The sequence below is a fragment of the Vigna unguiculata genome, chromosome 2, assembly GCF_004118075.2.
Source record: "Vigna unguiculata cultivar IT97K-499-35 chromosome 2, ASM411807v1, whole genome shotgun sequence".
NCBI classification, from domain to species: domain Eukaryota; kingdom Viridiplantae; phylum Streptophyta; class Magnoliopsida; order Fabales; family Fabaceae; genus Vigna; species Vigna unguiculata.
Genome location: NC_040280.1, coordinates 30,372,500 through 30,393,489, shown reverse-complemented (window position 1 = coordinate 30,393,489; position 20,990 = coordinate 30,372,500). Strand labels below are relative to the sequence as shown.

Here is a 20,990-nt window from a genome sequence, read left to right as displayed (position 1 = left end):
AAATATTAAAATAGTGTATTTGAAGCATGGTTTTAAAAGAAATTAAAAACCATTATTTCCAAATACATACTTTATTTTTATTAATATAAAGTCATGTTTAAAATATATTTAGGTTATAGAGATTACCTCTCATAACATATTAAAAAACAGGCTTAATTAGACTTTTCATCCTCTACTTTATATCCGAGGTTCATTTTGGTCCTCTTTTTTTTTCGGGGTTCAATTTAGTCCCTTAGTTTGTGTAGGAGGTTCAATTCAGTCCTGTGTGTTAACAACGTTAAAAAAATTAACGGCAGAGTGATCTGATGTGATACTGTGGCAATTTTACATGATGTGTCACGTAGGGAAATCAGCTTATGTGGACAGTTCAGAAAGAGAAATTAAAGTCAGTGGTAAATTGAAGAAGCGAAATTAGGGTTCGTGGAAGAGGCGAAAATCTGGTGCAAAGAGGAAAGTTATATATATATTCGAGGAAGAATTTGGGGATTAGTATTGAACAAATTAGGGTTCGAGGAGGAAGCGAAAATCATTGAATCAATGTATTAGGGTTCGCGGTCTCCTTCGGTGCGACAAAGGTTCGTCGCTGTGTTCGTAGTGGGACGAAATCGAAGGTAAGTTTTCTGGTTTTTTTATGGATTGAATGTCCTGTTTTACTTATATAGTGTTGTCTTTGTCGGCGTTGGTATTATTTTGTGTTATTCTGTCTGTGTGTGTTTGTAATGGTGTGTGACTTGTGGTCCCGTTGCTTTGTGGTGGTCCCGTTTGTTTGTGGTTAGTGGGTTGTGGTCCCGTTTTAACTTTTTTGGGGTATGGGATGTAATATGTATTGTATATGTGGGCATTGGTTGTGCGTCGAGTAACTTGGAATATGTATTTTTTATAGGTTTGGGATGTGTGACGATAGATTTGAGGTGGTGGTCCACCATGGGGGATACTTTGAAAGGAATGAAGGTAGGTGGAGTTATAGTAATGGGTTAACGTCCACGTTGGCGTGTGACCCAGATAGGTGGAGCTTTTTTGAAATAATGGGAATACTTAGGGAAATGGGTTATGTAAACATTAAAGATTTGTGGTATAATGTTAGTAGCTCAGAGGTATTGGAGAACAACTTGAAAATTTTGAATGATGACATGGGTGCAATGCAAATGGTTAGAATTGCTAGAAGGAATGGGCAGGTTCATATGTATGTTAATCACTCAATTTGTGAAGCTGAAATGCAACAGGATATGGAATATGAATTGGAAGATGACGCAGATAGTCACCATAACATTAGGGTGGAGCCACAAACTGAATTTGAGGAAACTGGAGTTGATGTAGTAGTTGAAGGTGATGAAACTGGAGCTGATGGACTAGGTGTAGATAAGGAAACGGGAGTTGATGCAGAAGTTGAAGGTGATGAAGCTGGAGATGATGGAGTAGGTGTAGATAAGGAAACTGGAGTTGGTGCAGAAGGTGATGAAGCTGGAGGTGATGGAGTAGGTGTAAATAACGAAACTGGAGTTGGTGCAGAAGGTGATGAAGCTGGAGGTGATGGAGTAGGTGTAAATAACGAAACTGGAGTTGGTGCAGAAGGTGATGAAGCTGGAGGTGATGGAGTAGGTGAAGGTGATGAAGCTGAAGGTGATGAAGATGAAACTGGATCTGATCTAGTTGATGTTAGTGTCCATTATGAGGACAATTTATGGGAAGGAAATGGGGAAGAAGATAGTGAGGATGATGATTTAGAATTTGATTGCAGTGACCATGTTGATATGCGAGATAGGGGGTTATTTGATGATGGGTGGGAATCAGATGAAATGTACAGCGATGATCCAAGCAGTGATGACTCATTGGCAAGTCGCACCCAATAAGGCAAACTTTGGGACCTTTAAAATGCCCAAAAGTATGGCCCAATACCAGTGGGAAGTTGGAACATATTTTCCAGATAAAGAGGCATTTATAGAGGCAATAAGGACATATGGAGTGCAATCTGGAAGAAGGCTTAAACTTCAAAAAAATGATAAACGTAGATGTAGAGTGATATGTTTGGGTGGGAAAGGGAAGTGTTCTTGGTTTGCATATTGTGCTTATATGGCTGAAACACACATATGGCAGTTAAGGAGAATTAATGACAAGCACAAGTGCAGCAGAGAATTCAATGTGAAAATGCTTAATGCTAAGTGGTTAAGTGGTAGGTTGGAAAACACATTAAGAGACAACCCAAGTTTGAGGGCCATTGATATTCGCAATAAAGTTACTAGGAAGTGGAATATTGCTGTGACAAAGTCCATGGCTCGTAGAGCAAAAACACTAGCTGTTGAGCAAGTTGATGGGTCATTTGTAGAACAGTTTAGTAGAATCTATGATTATGCACATGAGATTCTTCGTTCTAATCCTGGTTCTACAGCAAAGGTCAAAGTGGAAGGAAATGAAGGCGAAAAATATTTCAGCAGGTTCTACATGTGTTTAAAGGCTTGTAAAGATAGTATGATTTCATGTTGCCCTTTCATTGGTTTAGATGGATGTTTTCTGAAACATAAGTATGGGGGTGAACTTCTTACTGCTGTTGGAAGGGATGCCAATGACCAAATGCTACCAATTGCCTGTGCCGTGGTTGAAGTGGAAAATAAGGACACATGGACATGGTTTTTGGAGTTGTTAATTGATGATCTTGGGGGACCAGATATCTGTGCAGCCTACACATTCATGTCAGACCAGCAAAAGGTATGGATACTATTTTTGCACAGTTTTGTTATGTCCATTTACTGCTGATATAATTGGTGGTCTGCCTTAATTGATTTAATTGTATTATGCAGGGTTTGTTACCAGCCATTCAATCTCTTTTGCCTGGGGCTGACCAAAGGTTCTGCATGAGGCATTTATATGCAAACTTCAGGAAGAAATTCCCGGGAAAGAATCTGAAAGCTTTAATGTGGGAAGCAGCTCACAGCACATATCCACAACAATGGGAGAAAGTCATGAAGAGGATGAAAGAAGTTAACAACGATGCTTTCAAACATCTGTTAGGAATACCCCCTAGGTAACTTTACTCAACTATGCTGAAACTAATTGTGAAGCATTAATGATTTCTGTGTGGCACTTCTACAGGTATTGGTCAAAGTCAAGGTTCATCCCCAGACCTTTGTGTGACACACTCGTCAATAACATGAGCGAGGCATTCAACAGCGTAATTGTACAAGCAAGGAGCAAGCCAATAGTGTCCATGATGGAGGAAATACGTCTTTATATGATGCAAAGATGGGCTGAGAATCGATCAAAGGCAAAATCATTCAAAAACTCAATATGTCCAAGAATCAAGACAAGATTGGACATTGAAACAAAAAATTCCACGAATTGGATTCCCAGGTACATTTAATTTGTTGCACACTCATTTTGATTTAGCCACCATTGCCTCATTTCTGATTTAAACCTGTATTGAATTGTCATACACAGCTGGTCAGCAAATCAGATGTTTGAGGTTAGGCACAAATCATTTACTGGGGAGAAATTTGTGGTGAACATAGACAGCAAGCATTGCACCTGCAGGAAGTGGAGTCTAACAGGGATACCTTGCTGTCATGCAGTGGCTGCAATTAAGTTTTTGAACTTAAGTGAAGAAGATTTTCTCCTTCATTGGTTCAGAATCTCAACCTATGAAGAGACCTACAATTCCATCATATACCCTTGTAATGGGCAGCAAATGTGGACTGAAACAGAATTTCCAGATGTATTGCCCCCTCCTAAACGAATTCTACCTGGAAGACCCAAAAAGAAAAGAAGACTTGAAGCTTGGGAGATGAACAAGAATGGGAAGCAGATTACAAAACATGGCATGACTAAAAAATGTAGCATATGCAAAGAAGTTGGTCATAATCGAAAAATTTGTCCCCAACAACCTCAACCAGCACCACCAAGTCAGCCAACACCATCGACTCAGCCAACACCATCAACTGAAACAACACCACCAACTGCAACAGCAGCAGGAAGTCAGCCAACACCACCAACTGAACCAACACCACCAACTCAGCCACCACCACCAACACCTATGACTCAACCAACTCAGTCATCACAACAGCCACCACCAACACTTATGACTGAACCAACTCAGTCATCACAGCAGCCACCACAGTCATCACAGCACCCACACCCATGCCACCTTCCAATTCCTCGTCCAACCATACCCAATAGAAGGCAGAAACTGCAGCATAGGAGAGGACGTGTGTGGAAGCCATGAGGATTACTTATGCTTTTTTGTATGCTGCACGATTTGTTTTGGAGCTTTGATGTATTATGCAGCTTTTACATTTCTAAGTCAAGAATATTATGCAGCTTTTAGATTTCTAAGACAAGTATGTTTTGTCCACTTTTAATTTACATGTTTTACATTGTAAGTTCAAAAGTCCAAAACACTATTGGATGTCTTTTGTGTTGTAACAGCAAGTACAATTATGTGTTTCTATAATATTGGCTTATGATTGAAAAATTGTCGTTATTGAATTGTCGTTATTGAATGTTTGTAATGCTTGTAAGTAGGATACCAAACTCAGATTTCTTTAACAGCAATTTTTCATTAATTAACTAAGTCATACAACAATTGAGCTTTCCAATTACATATTTCAACACAGTAAAAAGAAAAACACTAACTGATACCCCCAATACACAAACTGATACACCCAATACAGATTTCAACACCACCGGATACAGATTTAATCACACACTTTTCATCAATCGTGACAACACAATGATGTTCACTACAACTAATAAACCCACTATCCCTAGTAAAACATTAACAAACATTCTGGATCCCTTAAGTTCTTTTTCCAGAATAAATATCTTCCTTATTTGCCTTATAATAGTGTTATCCCTTTCATCAGCAGCATCTTCCGAACACCATTTAAAGTAATTACAACCAATGAAAGCTTCACTTCCCCTCTGTTATTGACAACATCCACAACACGAAACAACCTTCATGTTAGTTGCAAACAATTATTGATCATCGAATCACAGAAAAAGGGTGATGGATCTAACCTTGTAATTAGGACAACCCCAAAATTGCTTTCCACCATTTTTAGTAGTTCGAGCTGTTCGTAACACGGCAACTTCTCCACAGTTGCATATGGGCGCTCCACCGTGAGACAAAACACCACCACCATGATTAGATAACCTTGGATTTTGCATACCCCACGAGTTACAAGAGCAAGATGAAGAAGAATGGCCCCTAGACATCACTCGCAATTAGGGCAGATGCTTGCCAAATGAAGCTGAACTTCAGCACGACGAAGAAGACAACTAAATTAGGGCAAATGAACACTTCTATCTCCATAAATAACCTTCTTTGCCACCTCATTACACCACATTGATGACAAGGTTCTCAGAACTTGCCACGTCCCTGTTCCAAATAGACACAATGGCACTATTCTGACGCCGTTTAAGTAAAACTAACGGAAGGGGCCATTTTAAACTGTTTTAACAAATTGGGGGACTAAATTGAACCCCGAAAAAAAAAGAGGACCAAAATGAACCTCGCATATAAAGTAGAGGACGAAAAGTCTAATTAAGCCTAAAAAACACAAACAAAATCAAGAAAATAAATACACTTCAAATTGTGGTATAACATAAATATGTAGCGATAAATTCAACCCAAAAATTTGAATTAGTTTGTCCCTAGTTAGCCTTAGGTCCATGTTTCATATGAGCTTAACACAAAAGAACATCTTAAGAAAATATCTAATAATAATAAATGATTAAATATGTTTTTAGTCCCTCAACTTTTAGTAAAAATTGAAATTAATTCATTTTTGAAACATTGGTCCAATTTAGTTTTCCAACTTTAAAACTGAATGAATTTTGTCATTTTAAGCAAATTTTATTAAGTTTGGTTAAGGTTTCAAATACATTTTAGGATAGCATTTGAGTTGTTTACACTGTTTGACATATTTTTGCTTAAATGTTAGTTAAAAAATTATAATAAAACACATTTGAAACGCCAAATAAACTTAACAAAATTCGTTTAAAATGACTAAATTCACACAATTTTAAAGTTAAGAAACTAAATTGGATCAAAATTTTAAACAGAGACTAATTCCAATTTTTACGGAACAAAAAATTATTTAACCCAAAAATAATTTATATTTTTAAGATTGCTCAGCAGAATGTTAATGAAAGGACAATTAAGTAATTTGAGTGAGGTAAAAGGAGACGTATGCGTTACATAATGAAACGGTGCAATCCCTAGTAAGGTTGCGAGAGCAAGAGAAGGCATAACATAAGACAGCAGAAGAGGAAAAGAAGACAACCTTAGCCAAAAACAAAGCATGGGTTTACTGTGGTGGCGGAAGGAGAATAAACCCCAAGACAATTCCCAACCAAAACCATCCTCCTCAATTTCCAAATCCAACGCCGCAGACACAACAAAACCCCTCGCTGAGGCCCCAGGCATGAACGGCGCCGTTGAGGTTCCCCGACCACCCAACGCCACCCTGTCGGTTTTCGAGTTCGGCTCCGTCGCCGCTTCCAACGACAAGGTCACACTCGCCGGCTACTGCCCCGTATCCGAAGACCTCGAGCCCTGCCGCTGGGAGATCCTCCCGGCGATTCAGTCCAACGCGCCTCAGTTTCGCGTAGTTTTCTGATTTCATCTCTATCTTCTACTTGTGCCATGGATTCAATTTTATCTATTTTTTGCTCTAAAAACACGTTCGAGTTACTTTAAGCGAAATTCTCCCCATTTTATCTCTCTTTTCTTTTCGTTTTGTCAATTTGGTAACATTGATGATGGATGCATGTTATGTTCTGAGGTTCGTGAATTATTCGTCCCCATTTTTGTAATCAAAAAGTCCCAATGGAGTTAGGTCGTGTTATGTGGAAGATGCTTTTTGTGGGAGGATATTGCAGTGACCACGTTCCTCTGATAGGTCATGGCGTTCATAGACACCAGTTTCCTCAGAACTTGTTATGCAGTGATTCATTCACTAAATTTTAATTTACTCATTTTCTGCTGCGTTTGAAACACTGCTTTTGTGCTTGTTGAATATTACCATTCGCCAACGACTTCTGGAGACTGACAGACTAAAATTATATGATAAGCAAACGTTAATACGAATGTCATCGACGTTGTATTTGTAATCACAAACACGATTTTGAATGATATTGCATATTTCGGTTTTGTTTAAGGTTACGAGAATTCGATGTAAATTGAAATGCGGATATTGTAAGCGCTGCGAATCTCTTTTCCTCTATATTTTGATGGAAATGACTAAGAATGTAAAGATAAGAACTTATTTACGTTCAGAAATGATTTTGAGAGTATCTTAGAAAAATAACTTTTACGAAGTAATATATCGAAAGAAAAATGATATTTGAACTCATCTTTTTTTACCTATTTTTTAACGTAGTATTATAATTACCGTTAGATCATTTATTTTGATTCTTTTTAGTGATGTGATGATTTAATAGTAATTGAAGTAGTAAATTAAAAGTGAGTCAAAAAAAGTGGATTAAAGTATCACTGTTCTATAATGAAAACCACACATAGTTAACACAATAAGAAAATAGACCAAAGCAGTCTCATTTCTTAACAGACAATAAACACTCATTGGGGGAGTCAACAAATCATGGTTGAAAGCAAATATACTGTAGTGAAAGTCACAGATGCGAGAAAGCAATAGCGCATGAAAGGAACAAATTCATTTTTACAATGATGAAGCAAATCTGGTATCAGAGGATACTGTATTCATCTTCATCACTCATCCAAAGGTAACATATTACAGTCATTCCAAAGACGAAGTAGGAAGAAAGTTCCATTGCAAAGGCTCCCCAACCAATAACCCCTGCATGCTTCAATATGCTTGGAATGGCAATGCCTCCCACGGTTGAGGCTCCGGTCAAGAACTTGGTAAAATTCACCCAGCTGCTTCATCATTCACAAAACAAAAAATTAAATGATTAATCCACCATCTTGAGTTTCTTTTTGGATAAAAAATTCTAATCAACTTCAATCAGTTAACAAGTTGTACAATAAAAGTTTAATGATTAATTTTACTCAAACACAAGAGTTCACCTATTATCAGATTCCGAGAATATAGAGTCATTAGACCCCGCAAAGAACAGCAAAGGCATTGGTAGAAGCACATATGTTAACACTGCAAGAAAAAACAACCATGGTCACATAACAAATTCAATCAGTAAAAAGAATGAACATATACTACAGTGAAATCAAATTTCAAATTTGCTTTTTTATCTCACCACTTAGCATCGGCCACCAATTATTATACAAGACACATGCCTGACACAAAACACAAATCACAAACATAAGTAAAAGTGGCATTTTTATCAATAAGTCTATTTCTGCACGTATAAATAAAAATTGAAAAGGTAATACTAACCAAAATTTGCAAGACGATTCCCCCAGAGACCAATATTGCCAATGAAAGAAGCTTCCCTGTGTTCAAACAGGTACGCAAATATCCTGGTATGTCTGACATCTCCAAGTCACCTCCTCATGTTATAGGGAAAGAAAAAATAAATCATTAGCACCAGGCTACAAGAGCATTAGATCAAAACAAAGTATTAATGAATGAGCAACTTCAATCAATACATGATAAATGAGATGGAGTTAAACAAAAAGTGACAATCTATATTCAGCGCATGTATGAATTCGCTTTCAAACATTCAAAATCCATTGAAATACTACTAGCTTTTTGTGTTGACAGAGTTTTACTTCAAGCTGGTTTATAGAATAAAAGCATCCAAACATAAACTACTTCACATCAAAATCAGTTTTAACCGTAATCAATTTTTAAACTTTCACCAAACACACACTCAAGAGTTTGTCTTTACAGCATCACAATAAATTCACATGTTGCAATCCCAATTTGTATAAGAAACACAATTTATTCTACCACAATCTATATCCCAAGAGATCACCCCCTATTTAAAAATCCAATACCCTTTCGACATACTTTTACAATCCTAACCATATCTTAGAAATTCAGACCTAAAATAAAATGATCAATTGACCTAAAAGGCTCGAACTAAAGCGTACACAATATTGCATATGTTTCCAGTTGCCATCATGGCAGTGTTTCCATAATCAATTCAAAACAATTCAAAACACCACTATCCCCAATTTGATTAATCGGATGAAGTAAGGGAATAAATGTATTTACTACACATTCATACAATACTCCAGTAAACCACAGACATCAACAACTAAAAACCCAGCAGAAACTCTCGCCATGTCATAAAAAGAAATGATAAATTTAATCGAACGAGCAAATGAATTGGACAAAAATCAAGAACAAAAAGCTCGTCCCAAAGATTAAGTGTTAAAAAAATGGTAATTTTCCTGATAATATACGATATGAGATGGAAAAATTCGATTAGAGCAACGAATAGTGTGGGTAGATAGGGTCCGAAACAAACACGGACAAAGTTTAAATTGACGCAAGAATTGCAAAGAAAATTGGTACCTGTGATTTCGATTGTGTCCTGGAACGCTGTCGCTGAACCTCAATCTTAATCGGATTTTAATTTTGCATTTTGAAACTACCAGAAACCCACACCATCTCGGGTATGTAGGAATCAACGGTCCAATCATAATAGAAAAAAAATAATTAAAATAATTAAATTAAAGGCTTAAATATCTTTTTGTCCTCATTTTCATTTGGGGGTTTGTTGTGGATGATCCTCATTCTCACATAATGTTTAAAATGGTCCTCATCCTCATTCTTATATCGAATGTTTATAATGGTGTATTAGGATGTGTTATGTGTACTGTACAGGTGGCTTAATTAGATATTTGAGGATAAATAAGTGAGATAGGGTTTTGGTAGGAAATGTTTGGGCAGTTGGTGAGTTTTGACAATCTTGTTCCTCCATTCCCAATTGGTATTGCTGTAATCTTCTTCTTCCTGCAATCCCATTATATAGGTATGTAAGTCTGGAATAAGTTAAATTCATAATGGGATTGCAGGAAGAAGAAGATTGCAGCAATACCAATTAGAAATGGAGGAACAAGATCGCCAAAACTCATCAACTGTCCAAACATTCCCTACCAAAATCCTAACTCACTTATTTATCCCCAAATATCTAATTAAGCCACCTGTACCAGTACACGTAATACATCCTAATACAGATCGTGCTACATGTACAGTACTCCGTTAATGATTTAAACAGCGTTAAGAAAAGGACCAAATAAAACATGAATTGCAATTGCGAAAATGAAGACCATTTTAAACATTCGGTAGAAATGAAGAACATTTTAAACATTCTGTGAAAATAAAGATCATTCGCAACAAACACTACGAAAATGAGGACAAAAAGGTATTTAAGCCTAAATTAAAAAACAAAACAGCCACTAAAAGGTTAAATTGTTAAAATAATTATTTTGGTTTTAAAAAAAATGAAAAAAAAATGCACACTGAAACACTGAATTCTTTGTATATAATAGTATTTATCATTAACAAAATTAATTGTTAAAAGTTTAATAAGCTTTTAAAGAGTTTGGTATAGTTATTGATATTTAAGAAAAATCAAAATATTTAACTAAACATGTTTTCTTACAAATTTCCAAGTATTATATTATTGTTGATGAAACCAAAATATTAATGTGGTAACATATATAGTTTTCTAAACTTTATTTACTTATACCAAATAATTTAGTAGTTTGTAAAATAGTTTGCCTTAACCTCTAACTAATTCTTGTAGTAGTTTTTCAAAGACCATCACACTTAAAAAAGAAAAAAACTTGACCCAAGTTATAATTTCAAATGAGATAATAATTCTACTCGAAAGTTTAATAGAAGAAAAGAAGAGAGAATCTACTTTTACATGTGATATGAATACTTTTTGTATTAATACAATTGAAAGTATTTTAAAATAAATTGTTACATTTCCTTTTTTCCCTAGGTATATAATAGATGCAAATAAATTTATAACAACTCATGTACCAATTCAACTAATTACGTTAGGCTCATTTACTTGGAAAATTTAAAGTAATATAGAATAACATGACCATAAACTTGAATTTTTGGATAATACAATTATGTAATAAAGATATATACTTTTATTTTCATAATAAATACAAATATATTTCAGACTCATCATCTGAATATTATAATCCATCACTTTTAAACTATTAATGAAATGTTATTTGGAACAATGTGAAAACATGACAACCCGTGATTTAACAACATAGAGTAGTAAATCTTACTAATCATATGTTTGTGAGAGAAAAAAAATGTCATGCTAATCATAAACTTGAAAAAGACAATAAAGTGAAGAAGACAATACATAAGAAAAAAATATATATGTTAATGATTTATGTATAATTTAACTAAAATCTTTAAAATACTTACATATAAGAAAACATAATAAAATTTAAAAAACAAAATAATCATTTCCAGCGTGCTATTGTAAGAAATTAGTCTCTCTTAATATAATTTAATTCACATTTAAGATCACGCAAGAAATATCAAACATTTAACCACTTGAATAAAAATATAATAAAATACATTTAACCTAACTAAAACAATAAATAAAGGGACATTCTCCTTAATTTTAAAACTTTTGTCCTGTATTTCTCATTTTTAGAGACTTACACACGAAAAAAAAAAATCTTATTATTTTAACAGCAATAAACTACATTAGGCTTACTTCTCTTAATTGTTTGAGATATATTTGTGTACAAGTAAATGTTATATAAAAATATTGAGTCGAAATGACTATTTTAATTTTAAAAAATATAATTTAGTAAATTTATTATATATATATATATATATATATATGTTTACGTTAAAGTTAAACAGTTTATAATTTTTAAGACAAAAATCTCATTTACTTTTTAAATAAGTAATTTTTAAAATTAGTCTTTTAGAACACTTATTAAGTTTGAACGAATTATTTTATTACTACCATTGTAATTATCGTAAATAACTATTTGAAATTTGATACTTTTGTTAATATGAGAACGAAAACATTTGTGTATACTAAAGTTTAGATTAAGACTAATACAGTATTTAAGGTTTAACACTCAATATTTTAGGAGTTTTTTTTTTTTTTGTTTTCCTTGTGGAAAGAAAGAGTGAAGAAGGAGTAGAAAGTTTTCTTTTGAGTTATGATGTGTTTGAAAATATGAAGCAGAATCGGCGAAGGGAGTGTTTGTCTGATTCGATTCCAGATAGTTTAGGAATTGATGCGAAATCGTTGATGGGAAGAGACCCCCCTCAGAATTTGTTACCATCCAAACACGACTTACCGAGATTGGTTCTCGTGCTCGCACTCGCGTCGCTAGTTGCATGGACCTGCAATCTACTATTTACTTCTCTCCTTCATCCCCCTTCCAAACCCTTTTGCGACACAAATTTTGACTCCCCCGATTACTCTCCCGGTTTCTCCCTCTCTCTCTCTCTCTCTTTCATTTTTTTTTATGTGCCGTGGTTTTCATGCATTTCATATGATTCTGTTCTGTGTGTTGAGTTATTCATTTGGTGGTTAATTTAATGTTGGACCTTATGTTTTGTTCATCTTCTTCAACTAACGTTGCAATTCAACAAGCCACTGGTTTTTGGTGGTTGAATTTAACTCTGATTTTGTAGATTTCCTGTGCTACTGAATGATGAATTTACACATGCCTTGTCTTCGTGTATTTTCTGGATGATTTTATTTTATTTCTTTTTCCCTATTTTGTTTATTTGAATTGTGCGGTTTTTCTTTTCTCTGATAAAGAAGAATGCGTATTAGAGAGAGGGAATGAATGCCGCTAAAAAGGAAAAGGAAAATTAGAGTAGGACAGCCTTCTTCTCAGGGCTGAATACTATAAGGATAGTGCAGTTGATAGTTGTTGCTAACAATAATGAACATATTCGTCTGATTTCCGTTTTTCGCATGGGTGTTCAGTTGTTATGTGAATTTGATTCTTGTTGTTATACATTGTTTTGTTCTTTTATTTATTTTTGGTAGGATGCAGATTACTTTCTAATTCAAGCTTTCATCAATGTTTGTCTGCTTCATATTACCTCTAATTATTTTTTTGGGAGTTCATTCTCTGGGGCCTTGTATTATCAATCAAATTTTGTAGTCTCAATGTGTAGGATTTTGCAAGCTATATGGATCTCGTGAGGTTTCTACTAACCGGGAATTGTTTCAGATGTTTGTGAACCTTGTCCCAGTAATGGAGAATGCAACGATGGAAAGTTGGAATGTCTTCAGGGTTACCAAAGACATGGGAACTTGTGTCTAGAGGATGGAGATATTAGCGAATCGGCTCGAAAGATTGTATGTCTCTTTATTTTGATTTAAGTAGTGGCTTACTGTTTCATGGAACTATATACAGTCTATTATATTTTTCCTTGTTCTTTTGCATTTTGTTTATATCTTTCTGATTGGCCCTTGACCACAGGTGGAGAGAGTGGAACATCACCTGTGTGAGGGATATGCTCAATTTTTGTGCAGTGGAACCGGACCAATTTGGGTTTGTTATCTCATTTTTATTTTAACCTTTTGATTTTGCAGTTTACTTGTATTTATTTATGTTTGGCTGTATACATTACTGTTCGAGCTGTTCTTAATGCTTCTGATTTCAACTTCCCTTTTGTATCATCTCAGGTTCGTGAGGATGTTTTGTGGAATTATTTTGAGCCCGTGGAAAATGTCAAAGTGGACAACGCTCTTCATAATTATACAAAACAAAGGGCAGTTGAAACAATGGAGAAATTATTGGAGACGAGATTGAACAACTCTCATGGGTATATCATCTCCGTTCCATTTTAATCAAGTCAACAGTGGCTGTTAGTTGCGTATTTCCTTATATGTTAAAACTTCTGCTTAGGATGTCACATACGGGTTATGTCTCATACAGGATGAAGGAGTTTAAGTGTCCAGATCTGCAGGCAGTGCATTACAAGCCATATACTTGCTGTATTCGTCAGTGGATCTCCCAGCATATTTTAGTTGTTTTGCCCATTTGTGCCATGGTATCGATTTCCTAAAGACATACTTTAATGCATATATTTCTGCATGCATAAGTAAACATGTTGATTGTGTTGAGATTTAACAGCTTGTTGGATGCACAGCTTTGTTCTGGAGTGTTCAACGGAAACTATCCATGTCAAGAAGAGTTGAAGAGCTTTATGATAAGGTATAGTGGGACACACAAAAAAGGGATTATTACATGTTTCATTGATTATTTCACCCGTTAGTTCATCAAGTGTGATTTTAAGTAACGATTGGTGATGCCTTTGATTAAGAGTGAGTATACATATACATTCATACACACACAGCTCACAAATATATGTGATAGAATGCTTATGTTAGTTGAGTTCATAAAATAATACATATGTTTAGAAGGTAGTTCTGTGTACAGCGATCATAAGGTTCAAATGCCCCAATTTGATATATTATAGTTCTGTAGGTAAAGATGAGTGCCGAAATATTCATACTCCCTAGTTTTTGTAGAGGAGTTTGGATAAACTGAGGTTCTGATCAATGCAGTAGACTGATACTCAGATGGTTAAATCAATTGAATGTGTTTTTCAAATAAATATATAAAAAATGTGACTCTTGGCTCCCGTTAACTACAATTACATCTATATCTGTTGTGCACAGGTTTTTTTGACTGAATGACTAATTGCATCATTATTCTAATTCTATATCAGTTTAAAATTTCTTTGTTACTGATGTTTTAGGTCTGCGAAATACTTGAAGAGAATGCATTGACGTCAAAGAATGCAAATGGTGAATGTGAACCCTGGTTTGTTGCTTCTAGGTTACGTGATCACCTGCTTTTGCCAAGAGAACGGAAGAACCCTTTATTATGGAGAAAGGTAGTTCGGAGCTATCTTGAAAGCCATTCCACTTGATTACCCTATTTTAAAGTAATACCCAAGCAGAACAAGCTAATCCATTTTGTCTGGATTAGCTGACTGCATCATAATTTATTAGAATCTTATTACTCACGATTCAAACCTTACGATTTGATACAATTCAGATGCCTATTGATTTGTAACATAAGATGAATTTTAAATGACTTTGTATATATGCCATTCTTGAAGATTTCATAAAAACAAATCATACTTTCTTAGGACATGTCCTTGTAAATCAGCAAAATTTGTTATCCTTTCTTTTTTTCTTTCATCCGACTTACTGATTGATGAATCTTTCACCCCAACTATTTTTGAGAGTGCTGTTGATGAAATCACTTTTGTCCTGTAATTAAAGTTAAATGTCAATGGGTTTTTAAATTAACTAAACGAATGATTGATCTTGTAATAACTTTGTTGGGATCACAGGTAGAAGAATTGGTTCAAGAAGATTCGCGAATAGATTGCTATCCAAAGTTGGTGAAGGGTGAATCAAAAGTGGTATGGGAATGGCAAGGTACACGGGTGTGCTGGCAATATCATGAAATATATTCCGTTCAGTAACGCAAACAATTTATAAACTGATAAAATTCTGATGAATTGCTGCCAGTCAAGCTTTTCAGCCAACATTCTTGTTCCTTGTATCAAGTATTTCAAGTGGTTTATACTTTTTTTTACCTCATATTCTACAGTTGAAGGCTCTTTGAGCGTCTCAAAGATGAAAAGAAGAAGAGACGCAAGCAAAACAAGGGTCAACGAAAGCATGGATCTGAATCACCAGCAACACTCTGAAGTGAAAACAGGTCAGTGGTTGTCTTACTAATATCTGACTCAGAATCATGCTTGTTTCCTGATGAAGTAAAATTGATTTGTTGTAGAGCCTGTGGAACCACTCTTTTGATTTGAAGACACCTCGTAACAGTGACTAGTACTTTCCCTTGTAGTAAATTATGATGGCCTAAACTCGAGTTTTCCCTGAAGTCTTGTGTTACCTTCTTCATACAAAGAAAGCTGGGTAAAGCTTATCTTGTCTATGTTTACAGCAGCAGAGGGCAATATATGCCGCATCGGTTGTTAGTGTGACCTGCATTTCTTATCAAGCATTTACCAAAACAAGTGTTGATTCATGCATGCTTATTATGAAACGTGCTTATAGCTTAGGTAGGAACATGGAGTCCTTCAAACTCCTTTATATATCCAGTTGACGGCTAACAAACTACTAATGTAGCTATGCTAACTAGATTTTAGAACGCATTTTTGTTTTTTTTTTTTGGAAAGACAATTCAATATATTAAAGCATATAACTAGAGGGATGATATGATATTGTTGTAGGGTTAAGGCATATGAATCTGCTACTATGTGACTAGAGATTGCATATACCATCTGCGTCTTAATTTTGAATTTGGCTTCTTTAATGGTTTTTCTGTCATTCAAGTTACTCTGATTTTGATATTTTAAAGTATTTTTTTTTATGTATCTTAAAACATTAAAATTAGTGTAACTTAGATGTACATCACGGACTCATTAAATTTATATAAGCCCAATCATTCATTTTATTATCTACATATATTTTTTTTATTTAACTTATTACAGAAATACAATCAATACTATTTAAGATGTTTTGTTATTATACTTTTAACAAATTTTGCACTCCTTTCAGGCTACTCTAACTTAATAATTTTAAGTCTTCTATCATTAAAAATGAGATAACCTTGGAATATTTGTACCCTCCTTTCCACTCTTATTCTTATATTTGTTTCTCTGTAATCAACTAGTAATTCAAAGAGGTTTTCTCTCTTAATTTTTAACCACGGTTAGTTTCAAAAAAGAGATTAAAAATACTATAATATTTGTACAACACCAATAAAACAGTCTACTATTAACTACATTATTCTTCTACACGTTTTACTATTCTACCAAAAAATGTTAACTGGGTATTTTAAACACCTTTCACTTTTCTTTCGTTTGTTATTGTTTAAATATTATAGAGTAATATTAAAGAAGTGTTGCATTAAGTATACTTATGTAATGAAACGTGTATATTAAATTAAATAAAGTATAATTTTTTTTAAGCCAAGCCTATTTTTTCAACAAAGAATTGGTATGCTTCTTTACAATACTAATGACTGACGCAAAAGTTTCTTAAAGAATTTAAGCAAACGGTTTTTGAGTATAATATAATAAATTGTGAAAGGTTAAGCTAGAACGAATAAAAGACTACAAATAAAATAAACATAAGCCCGTCTAGCTCAGTTGGTAGAGCGCAAGGCTCTTAACCTTGTGGTCGTGGGTTCGAGCCCCACGGTGGGCGATTTTTTTTTCTTTTGCTTTTCCTTTTTGTGTTTATTAATTTTGCCACGCACCTCAACCTTTTGATTCATTAAGTCCATTCACACTACTACCACTCTCCGGTCACGTTTTTTCTTTGAGCTCTTTATTACTGTCACTTTCAAATTTAACTATTTTGAATAGTCCCAAAATTAAGGTGTCTTTCAACATTATACATAAAAATATGTTCTGCAAATTAAATCAGCAACAAAAATCATTAATGCCATATATAGCAACTAAGAGATAAGATAATAAAATATAAAGCAAACAACTCATGAAAATCCCACATTAAATAAAAAATAAAAATGTTCAATAGTAATAAAAACTTCACAAGTTCTAATGCTAAAGTGTAATTTGGCTAGTTATTATTTATTATTAGATTAGATACAAGTGATCATGTATTGACTTTTGGCACTTCTTTCATCATTTTATCAGTGCCGTGGATGAAAGTAAATTAATTAAATGAAATTTTTATTTTGGTATTTCTTTCTCTTGATAAAAAATGATTTACTATTATTTCTAAAAAAACTGTAATAAAAAGTTAAAAATGTTTTATGTCGTGACCATTTCATTTCCACTGGATATTGAATCTAACTTTAAGGGTTCAAAATCATACTATGCATATTATGTGTTATACTTGTATCACTTCCATTCACAGAAACATCTTAATTGTATCTGTTATGAATCATCAATTCAATACCCAAACTAGACTGATTTTATATGATTTTTCTAACATCATCGACATGATGAGTATTGTGCCAATAATGAAAGGTTTGATCCGTGCGATTATTTCCTAATAGAAACAAACAAATTTGGAACCAAACACAAGATTAAAAAAAATCTGAGGTTGGAAATGACAAATGAAATGTGGTTCTCAAGCAAAGTGGCAAAAAGAAGATGGAAATTATGAGCACAATGAAAAGCAGGAAGGTAATGATGTGACAGTAAAATCAACCAAACAAAAAAGGTTCTTTTACTCAATTACACAAGTTGAATATGTGATTAAGCATAACACGTTCACACACGGTATAATTCACTCATCGACTAAGACTCATAAATTTATTATCTTAAAATTATAAGTTAAAAATGATATTAATATCTTATGTGATTATATTTTTTATTCCTCAACATATTGTCCTACTAATTTAGAGTCTTCAATCCGCGTCACTGATAACACCGACAGACCTACGTGTATATTGTTAGGAATTTACATGTGTGACAGAATCCCACATTAGATAAAAATAAAAAAGAAAAACATTATAAAGATTAAGACACATAAACTGATTGTTTTAAAGTTTTAAATTGAAAATAATGTCAATGTCTAATGTCTTGTATGATTGTATTTTGACTCCTAAGTATATCGTTTCCACTGACTTAGAGTCTTAAATCCGTCATTGTTGACATCGAACCAAATATATGTGATAGGACAAGTACCTTAATTAGGCATTATTTTGAATTGTGGGTGTCTTGCAAATGCTCCTTGAACATCTGGGATTTGAAAACAGTGAAAATGATTGAGGCATTGACAATGTTGAAGAGTGAGAAGAGGATGTGGAGACAAAGATCTAAGGTATGATTTAGTTTTGTAGGACTTCCACTACCTACAAGATAAAAAGAAAACCAACGACTACAGAACAATCCAAGCACTTTGTTTTCATGCACCCTTACAAACTGTGGGCGATGGTTTTGTTTGCTGAATAAAACACTTTCTAACAAAGTGTTTTTGCTGTCATGGTATTGTCTTCAAAAGTATATATTTTGAGAATTCAGAAAACTGTTCACCAGAAGTAACATATTTTGAAATACCCTAAGTAATTTTTCACCATTTATGAATCTTTTTTCTTCTGGTTTTCTTGTAGGTAGTTGTGACACTGACAAGTGCATGTGACTAAATTGTCATGACTTTGTAACATGAATCATGAACACGTTGCAACTTTTCTCAACTCTCACCAAAAAATTATCGTACAATCAAATGTTACTTCACACAACGAAAAAAAAAAATGACAATATTTGTCATGATATAATAATTCACACACAAAGTTAAAAAAAAATGTTAATGATAGAAGAAGGCTTTAAGCCCAATTCAATTCCATAAAATCGACTTATAAGGTGAGATTTGTATTAGAGCTGTCAAAACGGGTAATTCGGTCCCATCTGGCTCGACCACTACGAGTTGATCACTTAGTGAGTCAACCTAACCCGACTCATTTATTAGTGAGCCAAAAAACTTCCAACCCGACCCACCGCAGGTTGGTGGGTTAAACGGGTTGGCTCATGGGCTCACTTAATTAAAAAAATACAATTTTTTTTGAGTCAAAACTAAATTATAATTCTAATTAAAATCTAAATAAACTTTAATACAATCCAAATAGAAACCAACTCACAAAAATACAAATTATCTATGTTTTGGCTAAAAAAAGACAACCTAACATGATTCAAATTCAAAGTCCAACTTAACAAAAAATACTTGTGTGACCCTTTATCTGCGGGTTGGTGAGTCAATCCGACTCACCATGTGTTCAACCCGGTTGAACCGAGTTCTTGATGAGCCGGGTCAAAAATCAACCTGTATTAAAATTTGTAAAAAAATTTCAACCCAACCCGAACTCGTGATGAGCCTGGTTGGATTGCGGATTTCCACCTATTTTGACAGCTCTAGTTTGCACCTCACTTATATATTATAAAATTGTTTTATCTCTAGTCAATGTGAGACTTCCAAGAATTCAAACCAGTTTTGAACATTGATTTTAAAATACTTCATTGAGTTAGAGATATTAAAAAATGTTAAATGGGATTTCAGTTAATTTAATTAAACGAGTTTAATATTAAAATATTTAAACTAACATTGCTACAATATTTTGTTTTATAAAACTTGATTTACAATACAATTAAAAAGTTGTGAGTGGTTGCTATAATAATAAGTGGAGTGGAATCCAGTGCATTTGATTACTACCTACAACTACCTTACAATGTAATTAACAATCTAACTTCATACACATGTTTAAGCAACTTAGCAAGTACCAATTATTCAATTACTAAAATGTCCTTTTTCTAAAATTTCATTACCAAGATTGTAAACACAGCAATTTACATAAAATATTCCATAAAAGATTTTATATTTACTTACCCCACTTCTTAATTATTGAAAAAGATGGATAGATATATACCCTAAATACTAAATAATACTCAAACCATATCTAACTAAAGATTTTACCAATGTTATGATATAATGGTATGAAAAGAAATATACAAAAGGACACAAATTGATTCGATGACTAGAAATAATCGATTTGGATGTATCATTTTTTATAGCATGAATTATATATATATTTGTATTGTTCAAACATCCAATTTCCAATTTAAATATATGCATGCATCTTTATTCTTTATAATTGCTTATTTACTTTTGGTTCTCCTAAATTTAAGTTGCTTTATTTTCTTACTATTTTTTAATCTTTTAATGGTGCATTTCTTTTTTCTTAAACACTAGCAATTTTGTTTTATTTAGTCAAATTGAGAAAACACATTCAGTTTTCTTACCTTAACTGGTTAGAACAATTTAAATTGTTATATTCTTAGAGAAAAAAAAGACACAATTACAAATTTTAAAAATGATAAATATACCCTAGAAAAATAAGTTATCAAACTTTATTATTTAAAATATTATATGAATTATTAATCCAAAAAACTTATCTTATTGTACCAACTTCAAAATTTCTTACATGTTTGGTGGTATTTTTGCAAAGGAAACTCACTCTAAAATTGTACATCATGCATGAATCACATGGACAAAAATGATAGCAAAACACTATTAAGGAAGGTCAA

At 33.6% G+C, this 20,990-nt stretch overlaps 6 protein-coding genes and 1 non-coding gene across 10 annotated transcripts; 6 read left to right on the top strand and 1 right to left on the bottom strand.

Moving 5' to 3' along the window:
* Positions 1-314: 314 nt before the first annotated feature.
* LOC114173177 (sarcoplasmic reticulum histidine-rich calcium-binding protein-like) lies at positions 315-2,243 on the top strand. The gene is made up of 2 exons (XM_028057427.1): positions 315-611; positions 884-2,243. Exon 2 carries the CDS (start codon positions 891-893, stop codon positions 1,848-1,850), a length of 960 nt encoding a protein of 319 aa, XP_027913228.1. The 5' UTR covers positions 315-611; positions 884-890; the 3' UTR covers positions 1,851-2,243.
* LOC114174629 lies at positions 1,885-2,751 on the top strand. The gene has a single exon (XM_028059458.1). The coding sequence runs from the start codon at positions 1,885-1,887 to the stop codon at positions 2,749-2,751; it is 867 nt and encodes a 288-aa protein (XP_027915259.1).
* A 60-nt stretch (positions 2,752-2,811) lies between these two features.
* LOC114173176 lies at positions 2,812-4,411 on the top strand. Its single transcript, XM_028057426.1, has 3 exons — positions 2,812-3,019; positions 3,088-3,345; positions 3,433-4,411. The coding sequence occupies exons 1-3, from the start codon at positions 2,850-2,852 to the stop codon at positions 4,211-4,213; spliced, it is 1,209 nt and encodes a 402-aa protein (XP_027913227.1). The 5' UTR covers positions 2,812-2,849; the 3' UTR covers positions 4,214-4,411.
* A 1,793-nt stretch (positions 4,412-6,204) lies between these two features.
* On the top strand, positions 6,205-6,990 carry LOC114173037. The gene has a single exon (XM_028057233.1). The coding sequence runs from the start codon at positions 6,294-6,296 to the stop codon at positions 6,609-6,611; it is 318 nt and encodes a 105-aa protein (XP_027913034.1). The 5' UTR covers positions 6,205-6,293; the 3' UTR covers positions 6,612-6,990.
* Positions 6,991-7,513: 523 nt separating this feature from the next.
* On the bottom strand, positions 7,514-9,557 carry LOC114174146 (vacuolar protein sorting-associated protein 55 homolog). Of its 4 annotated transcripts, none has more exons than XM_028058918.1 (5): positions 9,450-9,557; positions 8,364-8,473; positions 8,224-8,263; positions 8,039-8,120; positions 7,514-7,888 (listed from the first exon to the last, which is right to left on the bottom strand). In XM_028058918.1, the coding sequence occupies exons 2-5, from the start codon at positions 8,460-8,462 to the stop codon at positions 7,696-7,698; spliced, it is 414 nt and encodes a 137-aa protein (XP_027914719.1). In that variant the 5' UTR covers positions 8,463-8,473; positions 9,450-9,557; the 3' UTR covers positions 7,514-7,695. The 4 variants fall into 4 exon arrangements, with proteins under 4 accessions (XP_027914719.1, XP_027914718.1, XP_027914721.1 ...); XM_028058917.1 differs by having other exon boundaries at positions 8,364-8,518; positions 9,450-9,548; XM_028058920.1 differs by having other exon boundaries at positions 8,364-8,476; positions 9,450-9,544.
* A 2,477-nt stretch (positions 9,558-12,034) lies between these two features.
* Positions 12,035-16,238, top strand: LOC114169735. The gene is made up of 10 exons (XM_028055009.1): positions 12,035-12,367; positions 13,127-13,254; positions 13,379-13,450; positions 13,585-13,724; positions 13,838-13,952; positions 14,036-14,116; positions 14,664-14,801; positions 15,267-15,354; positions 15,530-15,640; positions 15,716-16,238. The coding sequence occupies exons 1-10, from the start codon at positions 12,112-12,114 to the stop codon at positions 15,736-15,738; spliced, it is 1,152 nt and encodes a 383-aa protein (XP_027910810.1). The 5' UTR covers positions 12,035-12,111; the 3' UTR covers positions 15,739-16,238.
* Positions 16,239-17,075: 837 nt separating this feature from the next.
* On the top strand, positions 17,076-17,148 carry TRNAK-CUU. The gene has a single exon. It is a non-coding gene; the product is annotated as a tRNA-Lys (tRNA).
* Positions 17,149-20,990: the final 3,842 nt, after the last annotated feature.

Excerpts from the sequence above, each read along its gene's own strand:
- LOC114173176 (XM_028057426.1), top strand. The coding sequence starts at position 2,850 with ATGAGGCATTTATATGCAAACTTCAGGAAGAAATTCCCGGGAAAGAAT. Across the intron at positions 3,020-3,087 it reads CTGTTAGGAATACCCCCTAG|GTATTGGTCAAAGTCAAGGT; the intron begins GTAACTTTACTC and ends GCACTTCTACAG. Across the intron at positions 3,346-3,432 it reads TCCACGAATTGGATTCCCAG|CTGGTCAGCAAATCAGATGT; the intron begins GTACATTTAATT and ends TGTCATACACAG.
- LOC114173037 (XM_028057233.1), top strand. The coding sequence starts at position 6,294 with ATGGGTTTACTGTGGTGGCGGAAGGAGAATAAACCCCAAGACAATTCC.
- LOC114174629 (XM_028059458.1), top strand. The coding sequence starts at position 1,885 with ATGGCCCAATACCAGTGGGAAGTTGGAACATATTTTCCAGATAAAGAG.
- LOC114173177 (XM_028057427.1), top strand. The coding sequence starts at position 891 with ATGTGTGACGATAGATTTGAGGTGGTGGTCCACCATGGGGGATACTTT.
- LOC114174146 (XM_028058918.1), bottom strand. The coding sequence starts at position 8,462 with ATGTCAGACATACCAGGATATTTGCGTACCTGTTTGAACACAGGGAAG. Across the intron at positions 8,264-8,363 it reads GAATCGTCTTGCAAATTTTG|GCATGTGTCTTGTATAATAA; the intron begins GTTAGTATTACC and ends GTTTTGTGTCAG. Across the intron at positions 7,889-8,038 it reads TTCTCGGAATCTGATAATAG|CTGGGTGAATTTTACCAAGT; the intron begins GTGAACTCTTGT and ends ATGATGAAGCAG.
- LOC114169735 (XM_028055009.1), top strand. The coding sequence starts at position 12,112 with ATGAAGCAGAATCGGCGAAGGGAGTGTTTGTCTGATTCGATTCCAGAT. Across the intron at positions 12,368-13,126 it reads CTCCCCCGATTACTCTCCCG|ATGTTTGTGAACCTTGTCCC; the intron begins GTTTCTCCCTCT and ends GAATTGTTTCAG. Across the intron at positions 13,451-13,584 it reads GTGGAACCGGACCAATTTGG|GTTCGTGAGGATGTTTTGTG; the intron begins GTTTGTTATCTC and ends GTATCATCTCAG.